General features: G+C 44.1%; 1 protein-coding gene across 2 annotated transcripts in view; it reads right to left on the bottom strand.

Moving 5' to 3' along the window:
• NALCN (sodium leak channel, non-selective) overlaps nucleotides 1–22,172 on the bottom strand; it is a 258,521-nt gene that overhangs the window by 46,949 nt on the left and 189,400 nt on the right. For both annotated transcript variants that reach the window (XM_004577371.4, XM_058670621.1), the window contains one exon: nucleotides 13,765–13,838. In XM_004577371.4, coding sequence (XP_004577428.2) covers nucleotides 13,765–13,838 — 74 coding nt within the window. The remainder of the gene's footprint in view (nucleotides 1–13,764; nucleotides 13,839–22,172) is intronic.

Raw genomic sequence — 22,172 nt, 5'->3', positions numbered from 1 at the left:
GACACATAACGATCAAGGAAAATGAATCTTAAGCTGTGTCAAGAGCGCGTGCAAAGCAGAAGTGTTAGGTTTATAGAGAGGACATGAAGAATGAATTGAAAGCTCCCCTTTGCTCCCTTCCCCATCCAAAATTGGCACTGCTTCTAGGAGGATTCTGTGAGCCAAGGTCACGATGTACCCTCTGGCAATTATGATGCTGGCTGTAAATTTAAATGAGAAAGTTTCTGAGAAAAGCCCTTAGGGAAGGATTTGTGCATCTAAGCCATTGGAAGGATGACATAATGTTCCAAGGAGATTTTAGTAGAACTTTAAGAAAATAGCAAAGCAAAAAGCTAGAGGTACAAAATGAACCATTAGGAGAAGTAACTGAAGCTGGAATTACATATAATGAAGTGAATATACTTAATGCCACTGAACCACACAGATAAAAATGGTGAATACTGTACATTTTATGTTATGTGGTTTCTGCTTTTGTTGTGGACTTAGCCAGCTAGTTCAGGGTCACAAGCTTGGAAGCCACTCCTCCCCAACCTATGTGGTCCTTTCTGCCCACCTGTGACCTGAGAAGGGGCCCTACTGTATTGTTGCAAAGCCACTCCCCTCACAAGAAAATGATTGGGGGGGGTTCAGTCTCTTGGTCTCCCTCCACTGCTCTTGCACTCCAACTGTTGGCCTCCCCAGTATCCACCTGCTCTCTGGCTTTCCATGAACAGACTCCAAGGATAGGCAGCCCTTGAACATGGACCCTTACGTCTGTATTCCTCACCCTCTGTTCACTGCTTGGGTGGGTCAGTGAAGATGTGAATGCTAAGATGCTTTGTACTTTTGATTTGTATAATTTCCAGAGTTCCAGGAGAGGTGAGGCCTAGCAGTAACGGAATGTGGCCAGAGAAGCCAGGGAAAGGTGAATGTCTGCAGCTTTGGAAATGTGTCCAGGTTGTTCGCTGCACATCCCTTAGGATAATTTATATTTTGGAGGAAGCTGGGACATAGGTCATTAGTTTTACAGATGGGTTACAAGGTATTGACCATTTATTCCTCTCAGGGTTTTGATTCAGACTGGATTGCACATGGACTTGTCATTTGATATTTTCTAGCGGGCCCTGCCATCACCAAGCTTGGTTAACAAGGACTCCTTAAGACATCCTAGATTTGTCTGGAATCTCTCTCCCTCCCTGCAATGCTTTCACCACAACTTAAAAATCTGGAATGATTACCTAGAGAAAAGTCCAAAGCCTGTGGTTGGCTGATAACCCAGTTACCTCTTTCTGCAGATTCTCAATGTGTTTTCTTTAGCCCATCACCAGATTGATGTTAATTTTCGATTTACTAATGAGTGAAGAAAACTGGGCGGCGCAGCACCTGTGGTGTGGATGATTCAGGTGAGAAAATGGGATTTTTTTTTTCTAGAGAGCTCTCTCCACCTGAGAATAACAGGAATTTCCTGCAGGCAAAAGTCTGATGGAAAGAATGCAAATGAGGGGGCCAGAAGACCCCTGTGCCAGAGTTGACCCCCACTCACTAGCTGGGGAGAGCATCACTGATGAGTTGTGGGACTTTTGCAGGCAGTATGGAGAAGTTGTTCTAGAATGTCACTTGCAGACGTCAAATGCAAACGTAACGACTCCGTATTTGTCCAACATCCCGACTCTGATTCCATTGCTTCCACAATATCTCCATCTTTACATTTGCTAAAATACAGGTTTGAATTGTGACCATCTGTCTCCAAGTTAAGATATTAGACAAAACGGTGCAGATACCCCAACCATTCCTAAAACAGCAGCTCCTTCATGCCACATGTGTGTATGAAAACTCAGATGTGCTTTGGATAAAGGTAAATGTGGTGTTCTACTCATCATGCAAATTCAGTGACGTTAAGTGTGATACCAGAAATCAAGCCAAAACTGTCACAAGTTTTAGCTTAACAAGCAGGATTTAACAGCATGAAGACAATGTTTATTTCTTGAACTAGGATGCTTTCACCCAAGAAGATGTACTTCTAAATGCAGAGCTGACAAAAGCAAAGCAGAATCTCTTTATGTGCATTTACGGTTGTTTTTTGAATAATGGACTGAAAAGCATGATATCATGAGAAAATCCATTGAGGAAGAACTGTTATTCCAGTACTGATATCAAGATCCTCTGCTGTTGATACACGCCACCAGAACTCTACTTCAGCTGCTATCTTAGTAAACTTGGATGCTTTTATCACAAGACTCTTCCCTAACCCTAACCCTATCCCAACAGTGGCTGAGACTTCTAGATCCTAAGTAAAGAACACATCCACTCCGATTACACCTGGTCCATTGGCGTCTGAGTGTCTGCTCTTCTGGGACTGCAGTGTGCTCCTGCCTGGGCACTGCAGGCTGTCAGGAGGCTGCTGAGTCCCGCACCTGCCCAGGGTGGAATGGCCTGGGTCTCCCTGCTGGAGAAGAGCTCTGACCACACTTGCTGGCACCGAGGTCTATGCAGCATGGTCAGGCCTCTGGGGTCTCTCCGCACAACCTGCTAAAACCTGCTCCTATCCTGGCTGAAGAAGGCAGGCAGGTTTCTATGGAGACCACAGATATTGGAAACCTCCCACCCCTCTGATTCCACTCAAGCTCATCTGGCTGAAGGACTGGTAGAAAGGAAGTCACCCTTTTTTCCATGGCTCAGAGTCAAATCTTTCAGAGAATTCAGCAAGTACCATTACAATTTTTGGCTGGGGCTTTGTGCCATGAGCCACCAACTTTCTGTCCTCTGTATGCACCACTCATTTCAGGGAGGAAGGGCCTGGTTTCCAGCTCCATCCTGCCAAGCCATCAGTGAGCATTAACACAGCCCCGTCTTATTGTGGGCCAATACCCCCAAACAGGCACCTTCATTTCCTTCCCCTATTTTCTGCACTGTTTGGCACCTGCTAGCATGACCTTACACCGATAAACATGGAAACAAGAACAAAGAGCTCAGTTACTCCGGGCTTTCCAACCAAGAGTGGCTGAGTCCATAACCCGTGATTACAGAGCTCTAGTGTGAGCTGAGTGTATGCTTCACAGTTTCTCAGAGTCAGGGCTCTGCCAGAACTCACCTATGCCCTGAGCAGAGCAGCCTGTACCCCATCTCCTGGATGGGGGTCCTACAGCCCCCTACAGCTGTCCACATTGTCTGAGCACAAGAAAGTCAAGCCACCTTGCCTTCGGGGTAGGAGGACACCATGGGGACCCTGGGCTGCCTCCTCTCCTTGCTCTACTCCCCTGTGCTGGCTCCCACCGGGGCCTGGAATAAAGGGCCAACAGCTCCCATGTTCGTTGGTCAATGTCTCGTGTCTGTTCTTGGACCACATGATGGCCCATTTTTTCCTCTGAGCATGCCCATGGTTTTATATCTAAGAAACTCCACAAGTAAATACTAGGGTTTATTAGCTTCAAACGAAGGGCTATATTTGTTTGGAAAACTGCTTATGAAACATTTGCATGTAGACAGCGGAGAGAGGAGTTCATTCGAAGGGTCGAAGAGGTTTCATGCCCATCTGAGTACAGTGGTGGGATGTTATTAGGATGAAAAAGGAAACTTCTCTTCCAGACACTGCACACACTGTAGTTAACAATGAGCCTGTCTGTAATAATGCTCCCACAAAAAACAGATGGCAATACAGATGAATAAAGTTTCCTATGGATGCAAGCATTTCCATTCATCTATAGAAAATACATGATTGACCCAATTACACTCCACGCAGGTACCAGAACAAATCCAGCCAGATAAGAGGAAGACTTGAGAAGAGCTAACATGGCAAGCCTGGGCTAGGAGTGAATGCAGGACCAGGGTCACAGCAAAGGGATTTCCTGATACTCTGGCATTGAGGATAGCAGACACCAAACAGGTGCAGAAAGAACATCATGTTAAAATGTTTCTGCTTGAATAAAATACCCTCAGATCTAAACCACTGTCACATTTTAGGGGGACATGCCAAAGATTTTACTTTTTTGGAAAATTATAATGTTTGTGGAAAGTTGATTGCATGAAATGGGTGTGACCTGAATTTCCAGGAGGTTACACAGCCTCAAATATAATGGGTACAGTGGCATACAGAAATAAAAGTTTTTTAAAATTATTTTTTTTAAAGAAATACAATTTTCTCATAGATAAGCAGACACAGTAACTCCAACTGTGAACTACCACAACACAATCTCTTGGCAAGAACGGATCCTGAGAAGTCAGCCAAATGAGATGAGGTGACCTCCCCTCCGTGACTGCACTGGAAATGTAACTTGTCACAGGAGTGGACTGCTACTGGCACCTGCGACTCATGGGGCCGCTTTACGGCCATGGCATTTTGCTGTCATTAGTTATGGCTAACCCTGGAACACAAGTTCTTCAGAAACTGGGCTCAGAACTGCACATTTCTGATCCCAGCTCTTACTCCAGCGGGCCCTCAGCTAAATGACTAGACTTCCTGGGTCCCTGTCCTCCACAGGCAAACCGTGGAGAACAATGACACCTTCCCCACTATCAAGCCAGGGAACTGGACACCAAGCTCATAAATGGGACAGGATTCTGGAATCACAGGCATTTGCATTTTAGTTGCCATTGTTTCCTTCTCTGTTTCATCTGTACCATGGTTGTTGTTAAAACTACCATGCAGGATTTGCTTTGTGAGATATATGTATTTATTTCTTTGCAAGGTAAAGAGACAGGAAGACATACACATTTATAGAAAGAGGCTAGTGGAGGAGAAGAGGGAGAGAAGGACAGATCTTCCATCCATTGGTTCACAACCAGATGGCCACAATGGCTAGAGCTGGACCAAATCCAAGCCAGGAACCAGACACTTTATTTGGGAGTCCCTTGTGGGCGGCAGAGGCCCATTTTTGACAGCCTTCCCAGCCATGTTACAGGAGCTGGAATGGAAGTGGAGCGGCTGGGACTTGAATTGGCACTATATCAGAGGCCGAGCTGGACCCAACAGCACAGGGTATGAGCTACAGGTCTGACTAAGAGGAGCATTCAGTGGAATGTGCTAACCTTGTGTGTTCGCTCCCCTACTTCTTCTCTCTCCTTCTAGTCTGTTCTTGGAGCAGAAGGGACCTCAGTCTCTATGCCATCCTCTTAGCTCTTCCAGCTCCTCATATTAGCTATGCTTGGAAGAGCTTTGAGAGAGTAGGGTCGTCCTTTGAACTGCTTGCTGTGACTTCCCAGCTGCTATACACAGTAGGTGCTCAATAATTATTTGCTGAGTGAATAAACCTTGACATTCTGTGAAGATCAAACAGTTTCATCTGTTTTTTGATCATTTCATGCTTTTGACACATGAAAAAAAAAATCACAAACAAAGCAGCATGTGCCTAACACATGTTTTTTCAAGGGGACCTTAAATAATCTTAGATCCTCTCAAGTTAGAATTCTGTGCCACTCAAGAGCCACAGGCCTCACACCTAGAACAGATGAATCCCTAAGACAGTAATAAAAACAAATCAGACACTGCTTCTTGCATATATGATTTGTAAATCATATATGGGAAAGCTATCTGGGAAACCTAAGGGCGAATACTGGCAGAACCAAAAACACCCTGACAGCTGAACTTGTGTCAATTTCTTAGGCCAGAGTGCTTTGCCATCACTGGGGACACAGCTTGCCTTCTGAGATGTTACTGGCAAGCTTTGCAGACAAATCAGAGATGTTTTCCATTTCACCTAAGAAACCAGATGCATCTAGATCATCATGCTGACTCGGCTAGTCAGAAACTCACACGCAGGAAGAAGTGTTTGCATTACAAGTAAGCTCCATTCTGCGTCCTGGGAACATTTGGAAGGATTTAGCTACATTTTGGTCTCACAAACATAAAAGTAGCACATTTCCAGGAAGAAAAATCTTCATCTATTTGCTGTCTAGAGAAAACCCAGAGCTAATGATATGGAAAAACACACTGTCTTCCCCAGGGATGGTCTAGCTAGCCAGTATACATATATGAATATGAAACAAAACAAAACAAAACAACCCCCAAAAACAAAACCAAATAGGTCTGCCCGCTTGGCTTCTGGAAGCACAAGGCTTCAAATGTCTGGTGAAAAATAATGAAGTCTTTTGTTTTGTGTGAGTGAGGAAATTCTCCATTCTGCAGCACATGTAATCCCTTTATTCCTGCTCCCCAGAGGAGAATTACAGCGAGCCATTCTCCTTCTCCCAGTTGGGGTCAACGCTGTGCCCCCTCTGCCTCTGAAAGGACAACAAGGCAAGGACCCCTGACGAGGATTCGAATGTGGGAATATTCTTCAGCAAACACACACTCCCAGTTGCAAAAATATTACCCTGGGTTTCTTGCCAACTCTTTGAAAAAAATATGAAAGATTCCTTTTTTTTCTCTCTTTCTCCCTGCATTTCCTTTGTGCTGTGGAATTTCAATTGCCCCACATACAACAGCCATCTATGAGTGCATGTTATCTTTTGTGGAGGCTGAGGGAAGAGAATCACGCCTTAAGAAATTGTCTCCATTTTTCTTGACATCTTTCCAACTCAAATATTGTGAAGTCGGTCCAAAAATGGTAGTTCTGAGAGAGCGCTTTGGATCTTTATTAGCCTTTAAACACCACTCATTGCTTATAGACACAGTGGCAGGGGGTCCTCAACTCCAGTCTTTGTTTCTACGTCTTCTTAATGTTCCAGAACAAGGGTGTGGGAAAGCCCTGAACATGCAGTAATGAGGGAGAGGAGAGGGGAGACCCTTTTCGGTCTTCAAACATTTTCACTCGTCAGAGAAAAGTCAGATTGCATGATCTCCTCTGGTATTAGCTGCGATTACTACCCAAAGTCTGTAGAACATTATGGCAGAGAGATTCTCCTGAAATCTTGAGCACCGCAAAGTAATGCCTTTTCAGGGATTTGCCGATGCTGGCTAATGTAAAGCCATCCCATCAGCAGACAGCATGAAGAGAGTCCTTCCGTGGTAACCATGCAAACTCCGCATGGCTGTGTACAACAGGCCAGACCATGAGCACTTCCTGGAAATGGCTCTTACCTGACTGCACTAGAGTGGCAAGCTGAACATCCCACATCAAGCCCACCGCTGATGCCGACGGGGGAGCGCCTCCATAATGGCCTCTTGCTGAGATGGGGGGAAAGCTGTATTTGTATCCTGGTGAATACTCTGTCCCTCTACGAATCAGCCTAATTCTGAGTAAATGGAGAGGGCCCTTTAATAGCCACAGTGGGCTATTTCTTCCCAATCTTGCCTTTTTCAAAAACATTTTTCATAGACAGAAATATAAATACATGGGAGATGACCAGAGCCTGACTGTAAATTGAAAATAAAATTAAGAAAACTTTGAGGATCTTACTCTTTGCACGCATTACAAGCAAAAATAAATAAATAACATCAACTTAGGTCAAATCCATTTTTTGATGGATCTGTTCAAATTCAGCAAATGTCTAAAATCCTGATTATTCACTGGGGGTCCAACTAGAGTAACTCAATCACTGATTTAGAAATACATAAATCATAATGCAAAGATTAAACTTTTATTAGGCTTGAGGTGACACTTGGTGAATGTTTCACAAACTGCCCTAATCAATTTTTCTGTGAACAGTAATCTTATGCTTCTGTATCACTGAGTGCTTTGTGTTCCAAGCATCAAACAGTAAAAGATGGGTCTTGTCTGGGGCCTTCCCTTCCATGAATTCACCTTTCCCAGAATGTGAGCTAGCTGGACCCACAGCCTCTTCAGAGGAGTTCCTTTTGCTTGGCAATATACATCCATGCTTCCTCTGTGCCTTTGCTGTTTGCTAGCTCAGTTCTGCTTTCACTCACTTAGTTCATTGTAGCTTCTGACAATTACGGATTAAGCTGCTATATAAACATCTCTGCCTGTGTGAGCGATGTGTAGCCAGGTGTTTGCTGATGGGGACAGTAAAAGGGACAGCAGCAGTGAGCCTTCCCTGAACTGTGCTGGGATGGTAGTCAGGCTTCATCCGCTCAACCTGGACCCGGCAGCACTGTGACTGAACCCGAACACCAACCACAGATCTGGCTGACGACAGCATGTCCAGGCAGCCTGCTCACGCTGAGAGGGGATACGGACTGGGAGGTTGATCTCCCAGTGGGGGCGCTCAAGAAACCTCTACACTTCTGCTCAGTTTTGCATGACTCTAAAGCTGCTATAAACAAATAAAAGCATAGTTTCAAGAAATACTTTCATACCTGTTTGGCAACATTCCAAAGTTAGAATCACCTTTGTATTCATCTGAAAATAATCTAAGACTACATCCCATCAAAAATATACTACATGTTGATGTCAAGTTGTATATGGCCTAAGAAAATATCTTCAGAATACATTTGTGGATTTAGAATCGTCTCAGCTTAGTCACAAGCACTATGTCCCAAGACCTACTGCAGATGTTCTAAACTGGAGAACACGAAGCCAACAGTACCATGCTTTTTCCTGTATGCCCTGCTGGCCTGCCATGTAGTGCCAGGATGTACGTGTCCTTCCATGTGCCCTGCTCTGGTGCCTCCTACATTTGCATCACTACTCTTATATGTAGAGCATTATTAAGCAAAAATGAGGTTTACTTGAACAAAAGCACTGGCATGCCATGGCAGCTGAGAACTGAGGTGACTGCGAAGGGACCAGCAGGAGACCAGCACACTCCTCATAGATCTGCTAGACAGAGGGAGTGGGCTATGCCTCATCTGGGACAGCAAGCAATGTTAATCACACTTGTCAGAACTACATGCAATTTGAAACTGATTTTGTGCTTATTTCCAGAATTTTCCATGTAATATTTTCAGGCCACAGTTGACTGCAGTTAATCGAAAATGCAGAAAGCAAATCGTCAGATAAATGGCAGGGGTGGGGGACTGCTGCCATTGTGTTTTGCTATTTTGAAATTGTCCTTCTACTCACATACAGGAGTTTTAAAGAGGCTGAAAAATCAACTAGGCACTCTGGACAGTCAAAAAGGAAAATGCTGACGGCTAATCCCCAATATTTTGTTTCCTTCAAACTCAGTAATGCATGCCAAGGTTGGTCATTAGACGCTACTGCTGTCACAGGGGAGAGTATCAAACATGACCTCAAGGGTACATGGTCTTCTTAAGGCAAGATTCCTCACAGTTCCACCCACCCATCACCATCTGTGGGACAGGCGGCAGGTTGGCCCTCCAGGTCTGTGGAATGTCCCCTGCTCCTGGGCCTCTTGCAAGCTGTGCCCAGAAGGTGAGGCTGCAGAGAAAACAACAACAACAATAACAACACACGCCAAGCTGCGGAAGGACTACACTAACCCACACGTTAAGAGGAGGAAAAACCAACAGGGCAGAATGCCTGCGATATAGAAGATGCTGCAGAAATGTCCCTTCAGCAAAAGCATGAATGCCTCATGGTACTCTTAGGACAAAATCCCAGCTCATCACACTCTTAAAATGCCACAGTTTAATATAGGTGTAGTGATTTTAGACAAATTCAATTAGTAGGCAATGCTACTTCAAAAATCTCATGGACGACAGAATGAAGATAAACATTGTAGTGCAAAAAAACTTTGAAATCCCTACAAAGGAATTCATGAAAGACTGTTATGAAAAGAGAAAACTATATGAGTAGATTTCAGAAATCTTTCTGTACCAACACTCACACATTTCGATATTGTTTGCTGTAATTGTTTGGAGGTACCAGTACAAGGTTCTATCAAGATGGCGGAATAGGGTAAGGACACGTTTAAATGGACGGAAAAACATTTACTCAGGATGAAGCAGAGAGGACATATTCCAGGAAGTAGGAAAGGACAGAACAACAGCAGAGGGGTACCTGGAGACTGACAGACACAGGAAAGCAGCGGGCACAATGGTGTGGTGTTGCAGTGACTGATACTCCAGCGGCATTCAGCTAATGGCCATCTGAAGTCAACCAGCAGCTGGAACTCCACCAGCAACCAGGTGGGAAGGGACTTTCACTGGGAGCTTGGGAGGTGAGCCCAGACAAAGAACTGTCCATCCTGCTGGTCCATTTGATTTGACCAGGAGCAGAGACAGAGTAGCAGATCTCAAACGGGCAGTACAAGAACAGGGTGGATTTCACAGCCCAGTCAGCCCCCTAGAGCTGAATTGGGCGCCATTTTGCGTGAGGAGGCAAAGGCAAGGCAAAGGACTGAGCATACACTGAGCTGGGAGTGAACTCATTTCTGACTCAGTGAACTGCAGCAGCCTGGCGTTCTACCGGTTCCACCCAAGACAGGTCTGGGTAGCCCTAAGACCTGACGGCCAGTAGATCAAGACCTCTAGTAGTGGTACATCAGGTGCCATTTTATACACTGTGGCAATAGCTTTAGGACTGCAGGGGACAACAGTGAACTGCGCATATGCTGAGCTTGTGAGAACTCACTCGCGAGGTCCGTGGGTTGCACTGGTCCCACAGGAAAATAATACCGACTGCGGCATCGTACGGGTCAAAATAGATCCGTGTGGCACCAGACCTAACGTCCACCAGGTTCCGGCAAGATCAGTGCCACCAACAACCTAGCTATATAGGACGCCTGATATCTCTCTAATTCTGGGATCTGCTCCAACCGAAAGTGGGAGAAAGGTTGCAGAGTTAACGGTGCAGCCTCAGCATGGCATCACAGGAGGTAGAGAGTGCTGAGCCAGGAGCTGGGGCTGTGGAGACCACGGTGGAAATCTAACATAAGAACCCAGACCTGGAACTCGCTGGAGGTTGTGGCACAAGTGGCTGCAAGGCATGAATGTAAATGGCTTAAGCTAAACCAAACGTCACAGATTAGTAGACTGGATTAAAAGCCAAAACCCGTCTATTTATTATCTAGAAGAGACACACTTCACCAACAAAAATCAGCGGAAACTATATCGCATGGGTTTTGTTGTTTTCCATTAGTTTCATCTCTTCACAACATTTTCTTCTGATTAAACCATTCAATGACTCATAGATCATACGGCAGCATCATTTTCTGCAAGAAGGTTCTTGATTTTCATTTCTACAGCTACACGTTAGTCATTTAGTAGTATGTTATTTAACTTCTTGATGTTGTTAATTTCTTTTTTCTCCCTGATGTTGATTTTATTTTGTGGCTCTTTATTTAAGGGGATGTATAGTAGCCGTGTAATGGACATCTAGTAACATGTCATTTAACTTCATGGCATTGTACATTTCTGTTTTTCTTTCTATTGTTGATTTTGTATTTTGACTTTTCATTTGAGGGGATGTACAGTAGCTGTGAAATGGAGACTAACATCCAGATGTGAGGACACAATGTAGTATGCATTTCTGCTTCCAGAGAAAGATGGGATTACAATGAAAGTGTTCACTATATCTTGACAATAGGATGCTGGACTCTCTGTCATTGTCCATGCCTGCAATGATGGACATATAACTGCATATGAAGAACTATATTTTAGTAATGATACAGAGGAACTGGGGGGGAGGGAATTGGGGAGGGGATAAGGGAAATGCCAGGAGCTTATGGAATTGTATCATAAAATAATAATAATAATAATAAAATGTAAAAAAATTTTAAAAAAAGAGGCGATAAAAAGGATTCTTTCAAAATAAGGATAAAGTTAGTTCCGCACACTCCACTGAGGACATGCTTTGCAGCAAGTAGCACTCAGCTGAAGACTGGCCTTAGATCTTTGAAAACTTATTAATATACACAACCAAGACAATGACACCACAAAGCCCAACACTGAAATGAAAATGCTGGACAGAGAGAGAAAGGCTACAAGAAAGGCTATGAAGATAATACCCCGTTAATGAGGCCCTCCTGCAAACCATAACAGGATGGAACTCTTCTAAAATAATGTGAACCATTTAATTATTTCACTTTGACATTTCCCTATTCACTCAGCCTTGCTGAATGCATTTTTTCTCAATTTCAGGGCTTTGAATGAGAGAAAGCTTCAGCGATGCTTTGGAAAGCACACTGTCATTTGTTTTTATTTCTTATGATACACCAAAAAGGTTGTTGGCGGTTGAAAAGAAGCCTGCTGGAGTGGAGCTGGACACCGGCAATCCGAGAGCAATGCTGGATGTTAGGATTTAGGGAGTGGAACATCCTCTCCCAGCCATCCTCTCTGAATGTGTCTTGGGGCTCGCACCATGGGTGGCTGCGTGTGCCGAGAGAGTCACCTGCACGGCCGCACACACTGGAAAAAACAAGCTGCTTCTGCTTTTTCATCACGGAGTATTTAGATACAATCAGAATTCATGTCTATTTTCCAAAATGTCTTTTGAGGAAAGCAGTAGGCACAGCAGTGCACATGAAAAATGCTGATGCAGAAACAGGTTGGTTTCTGTGCGTCCCACAGCTTTCTCTAACATACTCTGCAGGTTGGAGCTTCCTGCTTGCCAAGATGTCTACTGCACACTGTGCTGGCGTGCTGTGGATGACCAAGTTTCAGTTGGAAGATGGACATTTGGGGAAGAGGATCCCTTTGAACATGAGATCACAAGCTCTCCCCCAACTCCATGATCAGGAGTTTACTTGTCCAGATAGACAACCTCCTGGTTGGCTTCCACCCAACACATTCATCTGAACTATATATGGTTTGAGGGAGAGGGTTCTTCTTTGGGTGTGGGTGGTGTTTTGGAAACGCCCAGTCACAGACTTGTGTGGTGTGGCTATGGCTGCCCTGAGGATCAGGACGTGCCGAAAGGTGTTCAAGGTCAGCCTCCTGAGAAAGCTCGCTGTAGGATCAGGATGGAAGGACCAGAGCCGACCTTAAAGAGGAGGCAGATTGTTCATGTCAACATGACCTTTTGTGTTTGCCCTACCATATTCTGTAGCGATAACACAAGCCCCAGAAATCTTAATTCTCATGTTCTAAGAGCTATCCCAACCCATATCCAACTCCAGGCACGGCTGTCAGCCAGTGTAGGAAATTCCAGGTAGACAGTCTTAACCAAATAAGAGCTTTCTTTTGCACACAATTTCAGAGAGTGTTGTAAAGTAAAAACCATTTTCAAAATTATATGCACTTAGTTTTATTTCGTTAGGTTTCTGAGTTACCGTCATGTACGTTCTGGGAAAAATGCTTGAATGTTTACTTATAAACAGGACTCAGGCAGACGGGAATCCAGCTCCTTCCACTTGCTCTACTTTTCCAGAAGGCTTCCCGGGATGATCCTGTCCACTGCTCACCTTGGCAGTCACCCCACCTGAGCGCCCACAGCTTAGCTGTGTCCTTTATGCACGTTGGTGTAATATTTCCTTTCAATGTTCCAAATGTGTATGCTTTTTATACCCATATATCCTATCCTAACAGTCTGATAAGATACTCTTAAATAGGTAGGTTAATTTTCTTAATTAACTCTTCATTACAAGGCATATTATAGGAAGTAGCATTAAATTTAAATCTTCTCTTCAATACTGTAAGATGGGTCTGCTTTGTACTCTTGGCAACTTTTTAGTAAGTTATGGCTAGAAGAATAAACCACACTTCACAAAAAGCTTACCCTGTCACATTTTTTCTTTTAGATTATGATTTCTCCTTTAGATATGATAGAGGTAAAATCCGTTTTGACATTTTTACCTCTTGTAGATGTTTACAATTTACATTTAAATCCATAAAAAGAGAGTAAGTGGCCTATTGAGCTAATAAGATATTACTTTCACGAAAGACGCGCATCATTTTGACATTCCTTATAAACACATCCATACTCAAATGTACTTCCTAATAGAAAGTACTTGGTAAGGTCAAGGAATATAGTTTACTTTTTAAGACATTTTTTAATATAACCCCATTTATGTGTCTAAATACATATCAATGCTTGCTGGTGTTACCTTAAAATTTTAGTGACTGCCGTCTCCTTTTCCAGAAGGTTCCTTGCCCTGATGCTGAAAACAGACTTGCGAAGCTGAAAATGATAAGAGTGTGGCTTTAGTCTGGGGATACTAACAAGCCATAACTAGACAAACGCTTAAATGCATGACATGATCCCATCACCAATGTGAATGCTTTTCACAAAGCTTCCTCACATGCTTGATGCTATTCCTTAATGCTCTTTTCTCTATTTCATTTGGGGGAACCACACACACACACTTGTGGGGCTGCACGTGACACTGAGGGAGACACCCGGGCTATGACTCACTGGTAAGAATACCATTCTTCATGTGAACAAGCTTATCTGCTTCCAGAGAATTTAGGGCTGAAACTCGTGCCAGACCCCTCACCTGCCGCTGCTCAGCACAACACTCCCTACTCCACACTGTGACTGCGGCCGGTTCTTGGCTCTCACCTAAGTCTAATCTGAGTGTCAGGTGTGGGAGTGGCAGGGTCTTCAGGCATAAGGACACAATTGACGGGTGCTTAGGGTCTCTGCCAAGTGGCAATGATACAATTACTCCAGAGAAGAGAACTAAGCAAAAAGGAAATGCAGAAGTCTTAATATAAATCACAAGAATCTCGTAAGACACCCTCAAATGGGCAGCTTGATCTTCTTGACTGAGCTCAGTTCTGTTTGTCTGACTGCCAGCAGAAGTTAGACTAATGACATGTGCACACGGAACCCAAGTGGGCAGAAGAAAGCAGAGACAGAACAGAGATGAGTGCCCCTAGAGGGACTGCCAGTACACTAAGCAGGAAGTATCACTGCAGTACACAGAACAGAGGTCACAATGGATGCAGGATGCTTTGAACGACACATTGAATTAGATTTATGGGCTCAGAATTGATGTAGTGGACCCTGGAGATAGACGCAAAAGAGGGAGTTGAGTTCTGGGTTCCTCATCTGGAGTTAATCCCAGGGTTAAGACACATGAGTTCTGGAGGGAAGAGTGCTGGAGACTGGTTGGGAAAGCACAAAGCTGTTTGTGAAGCACAGCAGGGGAGAAGAGTATGTCCAGCATAGTTAACAATGACTTCAGTAAGAGTACAAGTTGTGTTGGCTTTTGAAGGATGGGTAAGATTTCCATAGGAAAGGCAACAGTAGGTGCCAGATGAAACAGGAGGCACACATGTAGGCAAGTGAATTGGTACAAAAACACAGGTGCAAAATGGAGGGCGGGGAACAATGCAGGCAGGGGCTACTGGGAACTCAAGCACAACAGACCTAGAACAGACCTAGATGCAAAGCCACAGAACCTCAGTCTGCAAACAATTGTAAATAAACACCGTAACAACCCCAGTGTACAAATGGACATGGCTAGAAAGAACAATTACTCTAAGTAGCAGTAGCAGCAGTAAATGAAATAAATACTACAGTAGAGAATCTCACAGTCAGCTTCGGAAGGTCTTCCGAAGAGAAAGGACATCAGCTTGATGCCGCAGACAGTTATTTAGATATATGTTTTAGCTGTTCTTTTTCCTAATAATAAGGCCCACTACGACAGAGTAGTTGTCCCCTCATTGATTTCTCTTGGGTGAGGCTGAAGCGTTCCTTTTTTTTGATACAGTTTATTTGGTGCTGGGGTCTCTCTTCCCCCTCCCCCAAGTTCCTTCCTCTCCAGTCCCACCATGGGTGTCTTTCGTGAATTTTCCCAAGTCCATCATGCTGCCACTGGAGTGTCTCCCAACCATGTAGCAGAATGTCAATCATTTTGTTGTGAGTCCATTCTTGTATCCCAGGGCCCCAGTGTCGGTGCAATGAGGACAAGATCTTTGTTATTTGTGGGTAGTACCAATAACAGTGATAATAGGGACACTGACCATCTCAGGTGATTATAAACAATCAATCTCTTATGGATGGTTGATTAATGAATTACATCACAAGATTTAATTAGAGAAGGTACAGGCAAGCATGAAGTGACACAGAATAAGATTCACATGTAATATCCCTAGATTTGACATCATATTATCTTATATTAGAGCAAACATATGCTATCTGACCTTTGGGCATTGGCTTATTTCCCTTAGCATAATGGTCTCTAGTTTGGTCCATTTGCCCACAAAGTATTGTGTCTCATTTTTTTTTTAGCAGCCGAGTAGTACTCCACAGTGTAGATGAACCACAGTTTTTTATTTCCAGTCCTCTGTTAATGGGCATTTAGGTTGTTTCCATGTTTTTGCTACTGTTGATTGTGCTGCAACGAACATTGGGGTGCATGTTGCTTTCTCGTGTAACAAGTCTATCAGATAAGGAATATAAGCTACCAGATAAGTAATATTAAAAAAAACCCATGAAACCCTTCAGACACAACAAGAAGCGTTGGGAAGAGCTCAAGGAATTAAACATAACATTATCACAGAAATTAAGCAGGTCCAACATGAAATTTCGTAAATGAAAAACACGGTAGTAAGTTTTACCAACAGAATGAATGCTGCAGAGCAAAGAGCATCAGCCGACGGAGATAATCAAAACGAGGACACACAACCAATAAAATACCTGGAAGAAAATCTGATCAAAACCAAGACTTCCATACAAGAAATGAAAGACACCATCAAAAAGTCGAAGATCAGAATTATAGGAATTCTGGAAGGTGTGGAAAGAAAATGAGAATTGCCGGAGGTGTTTAACGAAATTGTAAAGGAGAACTTCCCAGACTCGGGGAACAGAAGGGCAAGCCAAATTGAGGAAGGACAGAGAACTCCAAACAGATTCAGCCCAAAAAGACCCTCACCCAGACACATCATAATCAAGGCTGAGCATTCTTTCGGCAAAGCATGATCCAAACACAAGGATCTAAGTGTTACACTGCTCTGCAGCGCCCTCTCGTGGCTCTGACAGAAGCTGACAAGTGCCTGAAACACGGACCAAAACACACAAGGTTCAGCTGGTGACTTCAGATCTAAAGTCATCAATTACAGCTATGTAAGGAGCCAGCAAATAGTACTCTTTCTGTCTGTAAAACATGTATCTAGAACTATTTTTAAAAGTTTACAAGTGACACATTCAAATAGGGTTCACCTTAAAAAAAGACAAAGTTGAAAATAAACTTTTTCGGTGGTTGTTTATAAAGCTAAAACACTCAACACTACCAGGAAACCATTTAACAATTGTTAAATTTATATGTTCAAACACCACAGAGAGAACACTCTGAAGCTTTAAACTTTGAATTTGGAAGATATTTCCAGAATTGTGCACTTTAACACAGAATTCCAGAGCCTGGAACATCAATTCAAACTGCACAGCTATTTAAGCTTGAAGGACAAAAAGAATACACTACTTGGATGGCTCATGTGGATTTTGAAAAACTTTGTCTTTTTAAAAAAAGATTTGTTTTTATCACAAAGTCAGATATACAGAGGGGAGGAGAGACAGAGAGGAAGATCTTCGGTCTGATGATTCACTCCCCAAGTGACCGTGGTGGCCGCAGCTGCGCCGATCCGAAGCCAGGAGCTTCTTCCAGGTCTCCCACACTGGTGCAGGGTCCCAAGGCTCTGGGCCGTCCTCGACTGCTTTCCCAGGGTACAAGCAGGGAGCTGGATGGGAAGTGGAGCTGCTAGGATTAGAACCGGCGCCCATATGGGATCCCGGTGCATGTGAGACAAGGACTTTGGCTGCCAGGCTACTGCACCAAGCCCACTGGACACTATGTTTACAGAGTAATATCTACCACCTGCTACGGTGTCTATGTCTTGGAGTGATTTCAGGAGTTATCGGATTGTCTGCAAGTGTTTGAGTTCTTTCTTTAGGAAGGAGCCACAGGAACAATGCCCCATGCATGACACAGTGCCTGCTTGATTGTGTCTTGGTAACCATTTTTGTGTCCCTTCAAGAATGTTGCTTCTCTGGATATGAAAAATCTGAGCTACACAGGGTATCCTGGACGTGTCATTGTGTTTTCTTCTGACATGTGGTCTTGCCACTTGAGGATGATCTGATGTCCTTGACCTGGCTTGGACTAGATGCCAGGATAATTTGCTTTAGAGTTTAAACTTCTGAAATCCACCCAGAGTATCTTGTTAGTGTTTCCCAGGTTGATGTGTCCAGGACCAGCATCGTAGGTTCCAGTGTTTTCTCTTTCAGAGCCGCCTGGTCCTGCTGCACCAGCTCGCTCTGCTCTGGCTCAGGGAGCCTCAAAGGACAGACACGTGGCCTTTCTTTCATCAGCATTTTCTTAGGAGTCATTTGCATCGCTTTCTTGATTTCATTTTCTACTTCTATTTCCTCTTCTTCACTTTCTTTTGTCTGAGGGCATCACTGGCTGTACCCCATCCCTTGAAACTATGAGTTGGAGCCTAGTGGGAAATCATTAGGTCACTGGGGGGCACACCCTTGGTTAGTTCCAAGAGAATGAGTTCCTGTGAGAGGCCAGGCCTGGCACTTGCCTCTCTAGCATCTCTGTGGTCTCAGTGGCTCCCAGGATACCACCTGCCATGATGCTGTCAGCAGGGGCCGAACCTTAAAAACCACCTGCTGCCAAAACCGTGAGCCAAATACAGCTGCTTTCTCAATAACATTTCCAATGCCAGCTAGCTTGTTACAGCAAGATAAATCAGATCAATGCAATCAAACATGGCAGTTTCTTTGTCTGGATTGCCTTACCTCGTATCTCCAACTCCTCCCTGTCTCTCCCTCCATCTTACCTGGGTTTGCTCTGTGCCCTGTTATTCTTGTCCCTGGGTGGTTCTCCCAACAGGCTCCACTGCTTTGCTTCAGAGTAAAGGTTTTCTGTCTCTCTCAGAGAGTAGATGCTGCCACTCACCCAGGCTTCCTCCCATGGACACTAACGCCATGAAAATCTCCGGCTTACTGATTTGTCTGTTATTGCTATAATTTGGAAAGTTCTGGCTTACCCACTTTTGTTGTAAATATTGTTGACGGATTTAGGTTTGTTATCTAGCCATTCTAGTGTGTGTGTGTGTGAAATTTCAAGATCAGAAGAAATATGTCTGCTTCTCTTATCTTTCCAGAAGGCTTGATTTTTTCTTGCAGTTCTCATGTAGATTTGTCACTTTTCTTAGGATTTTCAAGGAAGAAAATCCTGGTTTTAGTTGACTTCTTTCTCCTAATTTGATTAACATATACTTTCTTCTTTTATTGAATTTATTCATTAATTACATTGTGTTGTAATTTCATAGGAACTGGGATTCTCCCCCCACTAACCCACACCCTCCCCCCATGGTGGGTTCCTCCACCTTGTTGCATAACCATAGTTCAAGTTCCGTTGAGATTCCCTCTTAGCAAGCATATGCTTGACTGTATTTTTAACCTGAACCCTATGACAGTGCTTCAGTGAGCAAGATGGTAGCCTGGCCTGTCTACAGACGCAGCCAAATTTCTAACATCTCACCCATGCACCAGACCCATGCAATGATGACGGATGACACAGAGCCAGGGCATAGCGCTAGCTTCAACTGTCTAAAAGCACTAGATGTGTTTAATAGGCAATGCTTAATAGTAAGAACCTACAAATATATGCCACACAGATATTAATTACGGAAAATGTAAAACTGACTCTATGGTTATAGCTCATGGAAAGACTGAAAATCCACATTTCCAGAGAAATGTCAGAGGCTTTTAACTGTGTGGGTGTTTGTCAACCTAAAATGCATGACACTCTGGGAAAGCAGGGAAGCTGCCTTTGAACTCTAATTATGCTGAAATTGCATTTGAACTTCAGGTAAAATAACAAGCACATTATCATTCAGTGGCAGCCAGCACACACAGAGACTGGTGTAACATGGAATGAGAAATAGAATTTATCAGTAAGACTGTACTCAAACGAGAAAAAGGAAAGTTTGAAACACAGAGCAAATATAAATTCTAACGATAGATTTAGTACCACCTTTGGAGAGAGTGTAAGATTAAAACCTGCCCTATTACCGGAAAGGGACGCTGGGTCCTGGACTGGTTTACGTGTGACCACCAAGGAGCACACACCTAAGCACTAGAAGCACATTCCCTATAATTCCAGATCAAATATGATTGTACAATTAAACATTTTGCAAAAATAATCTCTGGTAGGGAATTGCTACTTTCACATTAATTGAAAGTAAAAACATGTATTTTTCAGCACATTGCTAAACATCCACACAGTGTAGTGAGGGCCTGGCATCCGGCTCGAGGTGATGCTGGCAGCCCCTCTAGCAGTCCTGGTTCTAGTCCTGGCATTTCTGCTTCCAGGCCAGCTGCCTGCTTGAGCACCAGGGAAGCCTGCAGAATGGCCCAGGTGCTCGGGCCCCTGCCACCTAGACGGGCTGGCTGGCTGGAGAGCCGGGCTGGCTGAGAGCCGGGCTTCAGGCTTCAGGCTGCCTCAGTCTGGCTCTCGCTGCCGTCTGGGGAGCGAGGCAGCGGATGGAAGCTGTCTGCCTCCCCTTCTCTGGGACTCTCGGAAATAAACACATATTTTTTTTAAAAATGAAAAAAAAGTGTATATGTATATTTTGAGTTCAAAAATTTACTACAGGGTCTGGTGCAGTAGCCTAGTGGATAAAGTCCTCGCCTTGCATGTGCCAGGGTCCCATATGGGTGCCAGTTCATGTTCTGGTGCTCCACTTCCACCCAGCTCCCTGCTTGTCACCTGGGAAAGAAGCTGAGGACGACCCAAAGCCTTGGGACCCTGCGCCCACTGGGAGACCTGGAAGAAGCTCCTGGCTTTGGATTGACTCAGTTCTGGCTGTTATAGCCACTTGGGGAGTGACCCAAGGGATCGAAGATCTTTCTGTCTCTCCTTCTCTCCGTATATCTGACTTTCCAATAAAAATAAATAAATCTTACAAAAAAAATTACTGCAAAGATCACTGATATCGTAAATGTTCTATTTGCATCTTTTTAGGGCATCTCTCTCAGTGTGACTCGACTACTGGGGCAGGTTTGAGTGGAAGGGGGTGTCCAGGATTTCGGCCTGGGATGGTGAATGTTGTCCCCCATGGGGCTGTGTGGCTTTGTATCTTTGAAAACTCAGTACCCAGCCGGGCGCTCATCGCACATACTCTCCCAGGCTTCCCCTGGAAGTGTGTCTTGACTCGTACTGAAGGGGTACTACACTCTTAATTTCAGGAAGGAAAAATCCCTACGGTTGAAAACAGGCTGTTTTTCTCTCTCTCCCTTTTAAAATAAATAAATGTTCATCCTGGAAATTAGAGATCAGACTGAGTAACTTGCTTGCCTTGTGTCGAGTTACTAGACCGAATCACCCCACACTCTATAGTCACACAGAAAATCACATGCGGCAATCACCAAGGCTTAGTGAGGAGTGCGTCTCTCCAGAACAATTTACCTCTGGAGGATCTAAGAGTGGGGCCGAACGACAGGCACTGAAATACCAACAAAATCAAACTCAGAAGACAAACCAGGCTCCTGCCAAATAAGGAAAGCAGATCAGCAATTAATACTCAGTACTCAAGTAGATGGTTCTATCTGAAGGTCAATTTTCATTCAAGAGAAGTCATTCCTGTTTGTGGGTGGATATTATCATCCTGTTTGCTAAGAAGGCATCATGGTGTGCCTTTTTAAATATAATTTCTATTTTGAGTTATGTGGTACAATTTCATACAGACTGGGATTCCTCCCCAAATTCCCACCCCCAATAGATTTTCCCCATTTTACTACAATAGCGCAGTCCTTCATAAGGAATCATAATTCTATCAGTCTCTTATTTAAGTGTACCCTGACACTGTTGGTACAATATCAGACAGTCCAGCAACCCACTGTCTACACCTGTCCAGCAGTTTCATTGGGAGTCCATCTTTCGTCTGAAAGCAGGATGCATGTACACATATATCATACACAGATGTGTGGGAATAATGGAACATGCTTCCCTGCTTTCAGACAAAAGAGATTCCCATGGTGTGCTTAAATCCTGAAACTTTTCTAACCGGTTTTAGGGCAACATAAACATATGTGAAGGCAGGTGCAAAGCTAACACACACTGTGGTCTTTAATTCAGTGGGAGAGTTGGCACTACCTCCTGGGCGGTGTTCTCCGCGTCTCCCGACGGACACACCCAGCACCTCCGATGGATGCTGTGCTTAACCACACGCTGCCTTCTGCCTGGCCCACATCCCTTCTCCAGCCCTCAGTCCTCTTCTGTCCAGCCTTAGGGGGCCCTGACCCCGGGGTTCTGAAAATACTTCTTCCTTACACCCATTCACAGAGATAGTTTGCTTACTGTTGAATTCCTGCTACCCAGGAGAATGGCAGATAAATGACAAGTATTCCATTAACACTTGCTGAATGACTGAAAGAACGTTCTAGTCATCCTCTTCCTTTACATGAGTCACAAGTGTTGGTAAGGAGACAGCTATCTGCTCAGTACAAAGGACGAGTAGCCATTGTGCTGTGTTGGACACATTCCCATGTGGGTTC

This window comes from Ochotona princeps, chromosome 12 (genome assembly GCF_030435755.1).
Source record: "Ochotona princeps isolate mOchPri1 chromosome 12, mOchPri1.hap1, whole genome shotgun sequence".
In the NCBI taxonomy this organism is placed as follows: domain Eukaryota; kingdom Metazoa; phylum Chordata; class Mammalia; order Lagomorpha; family Ochotonidae; genus Ochotona; species Ochotona princeps.
This window is presented reverse-complemented; position numbering and strand designations above follow the sequence as displayed.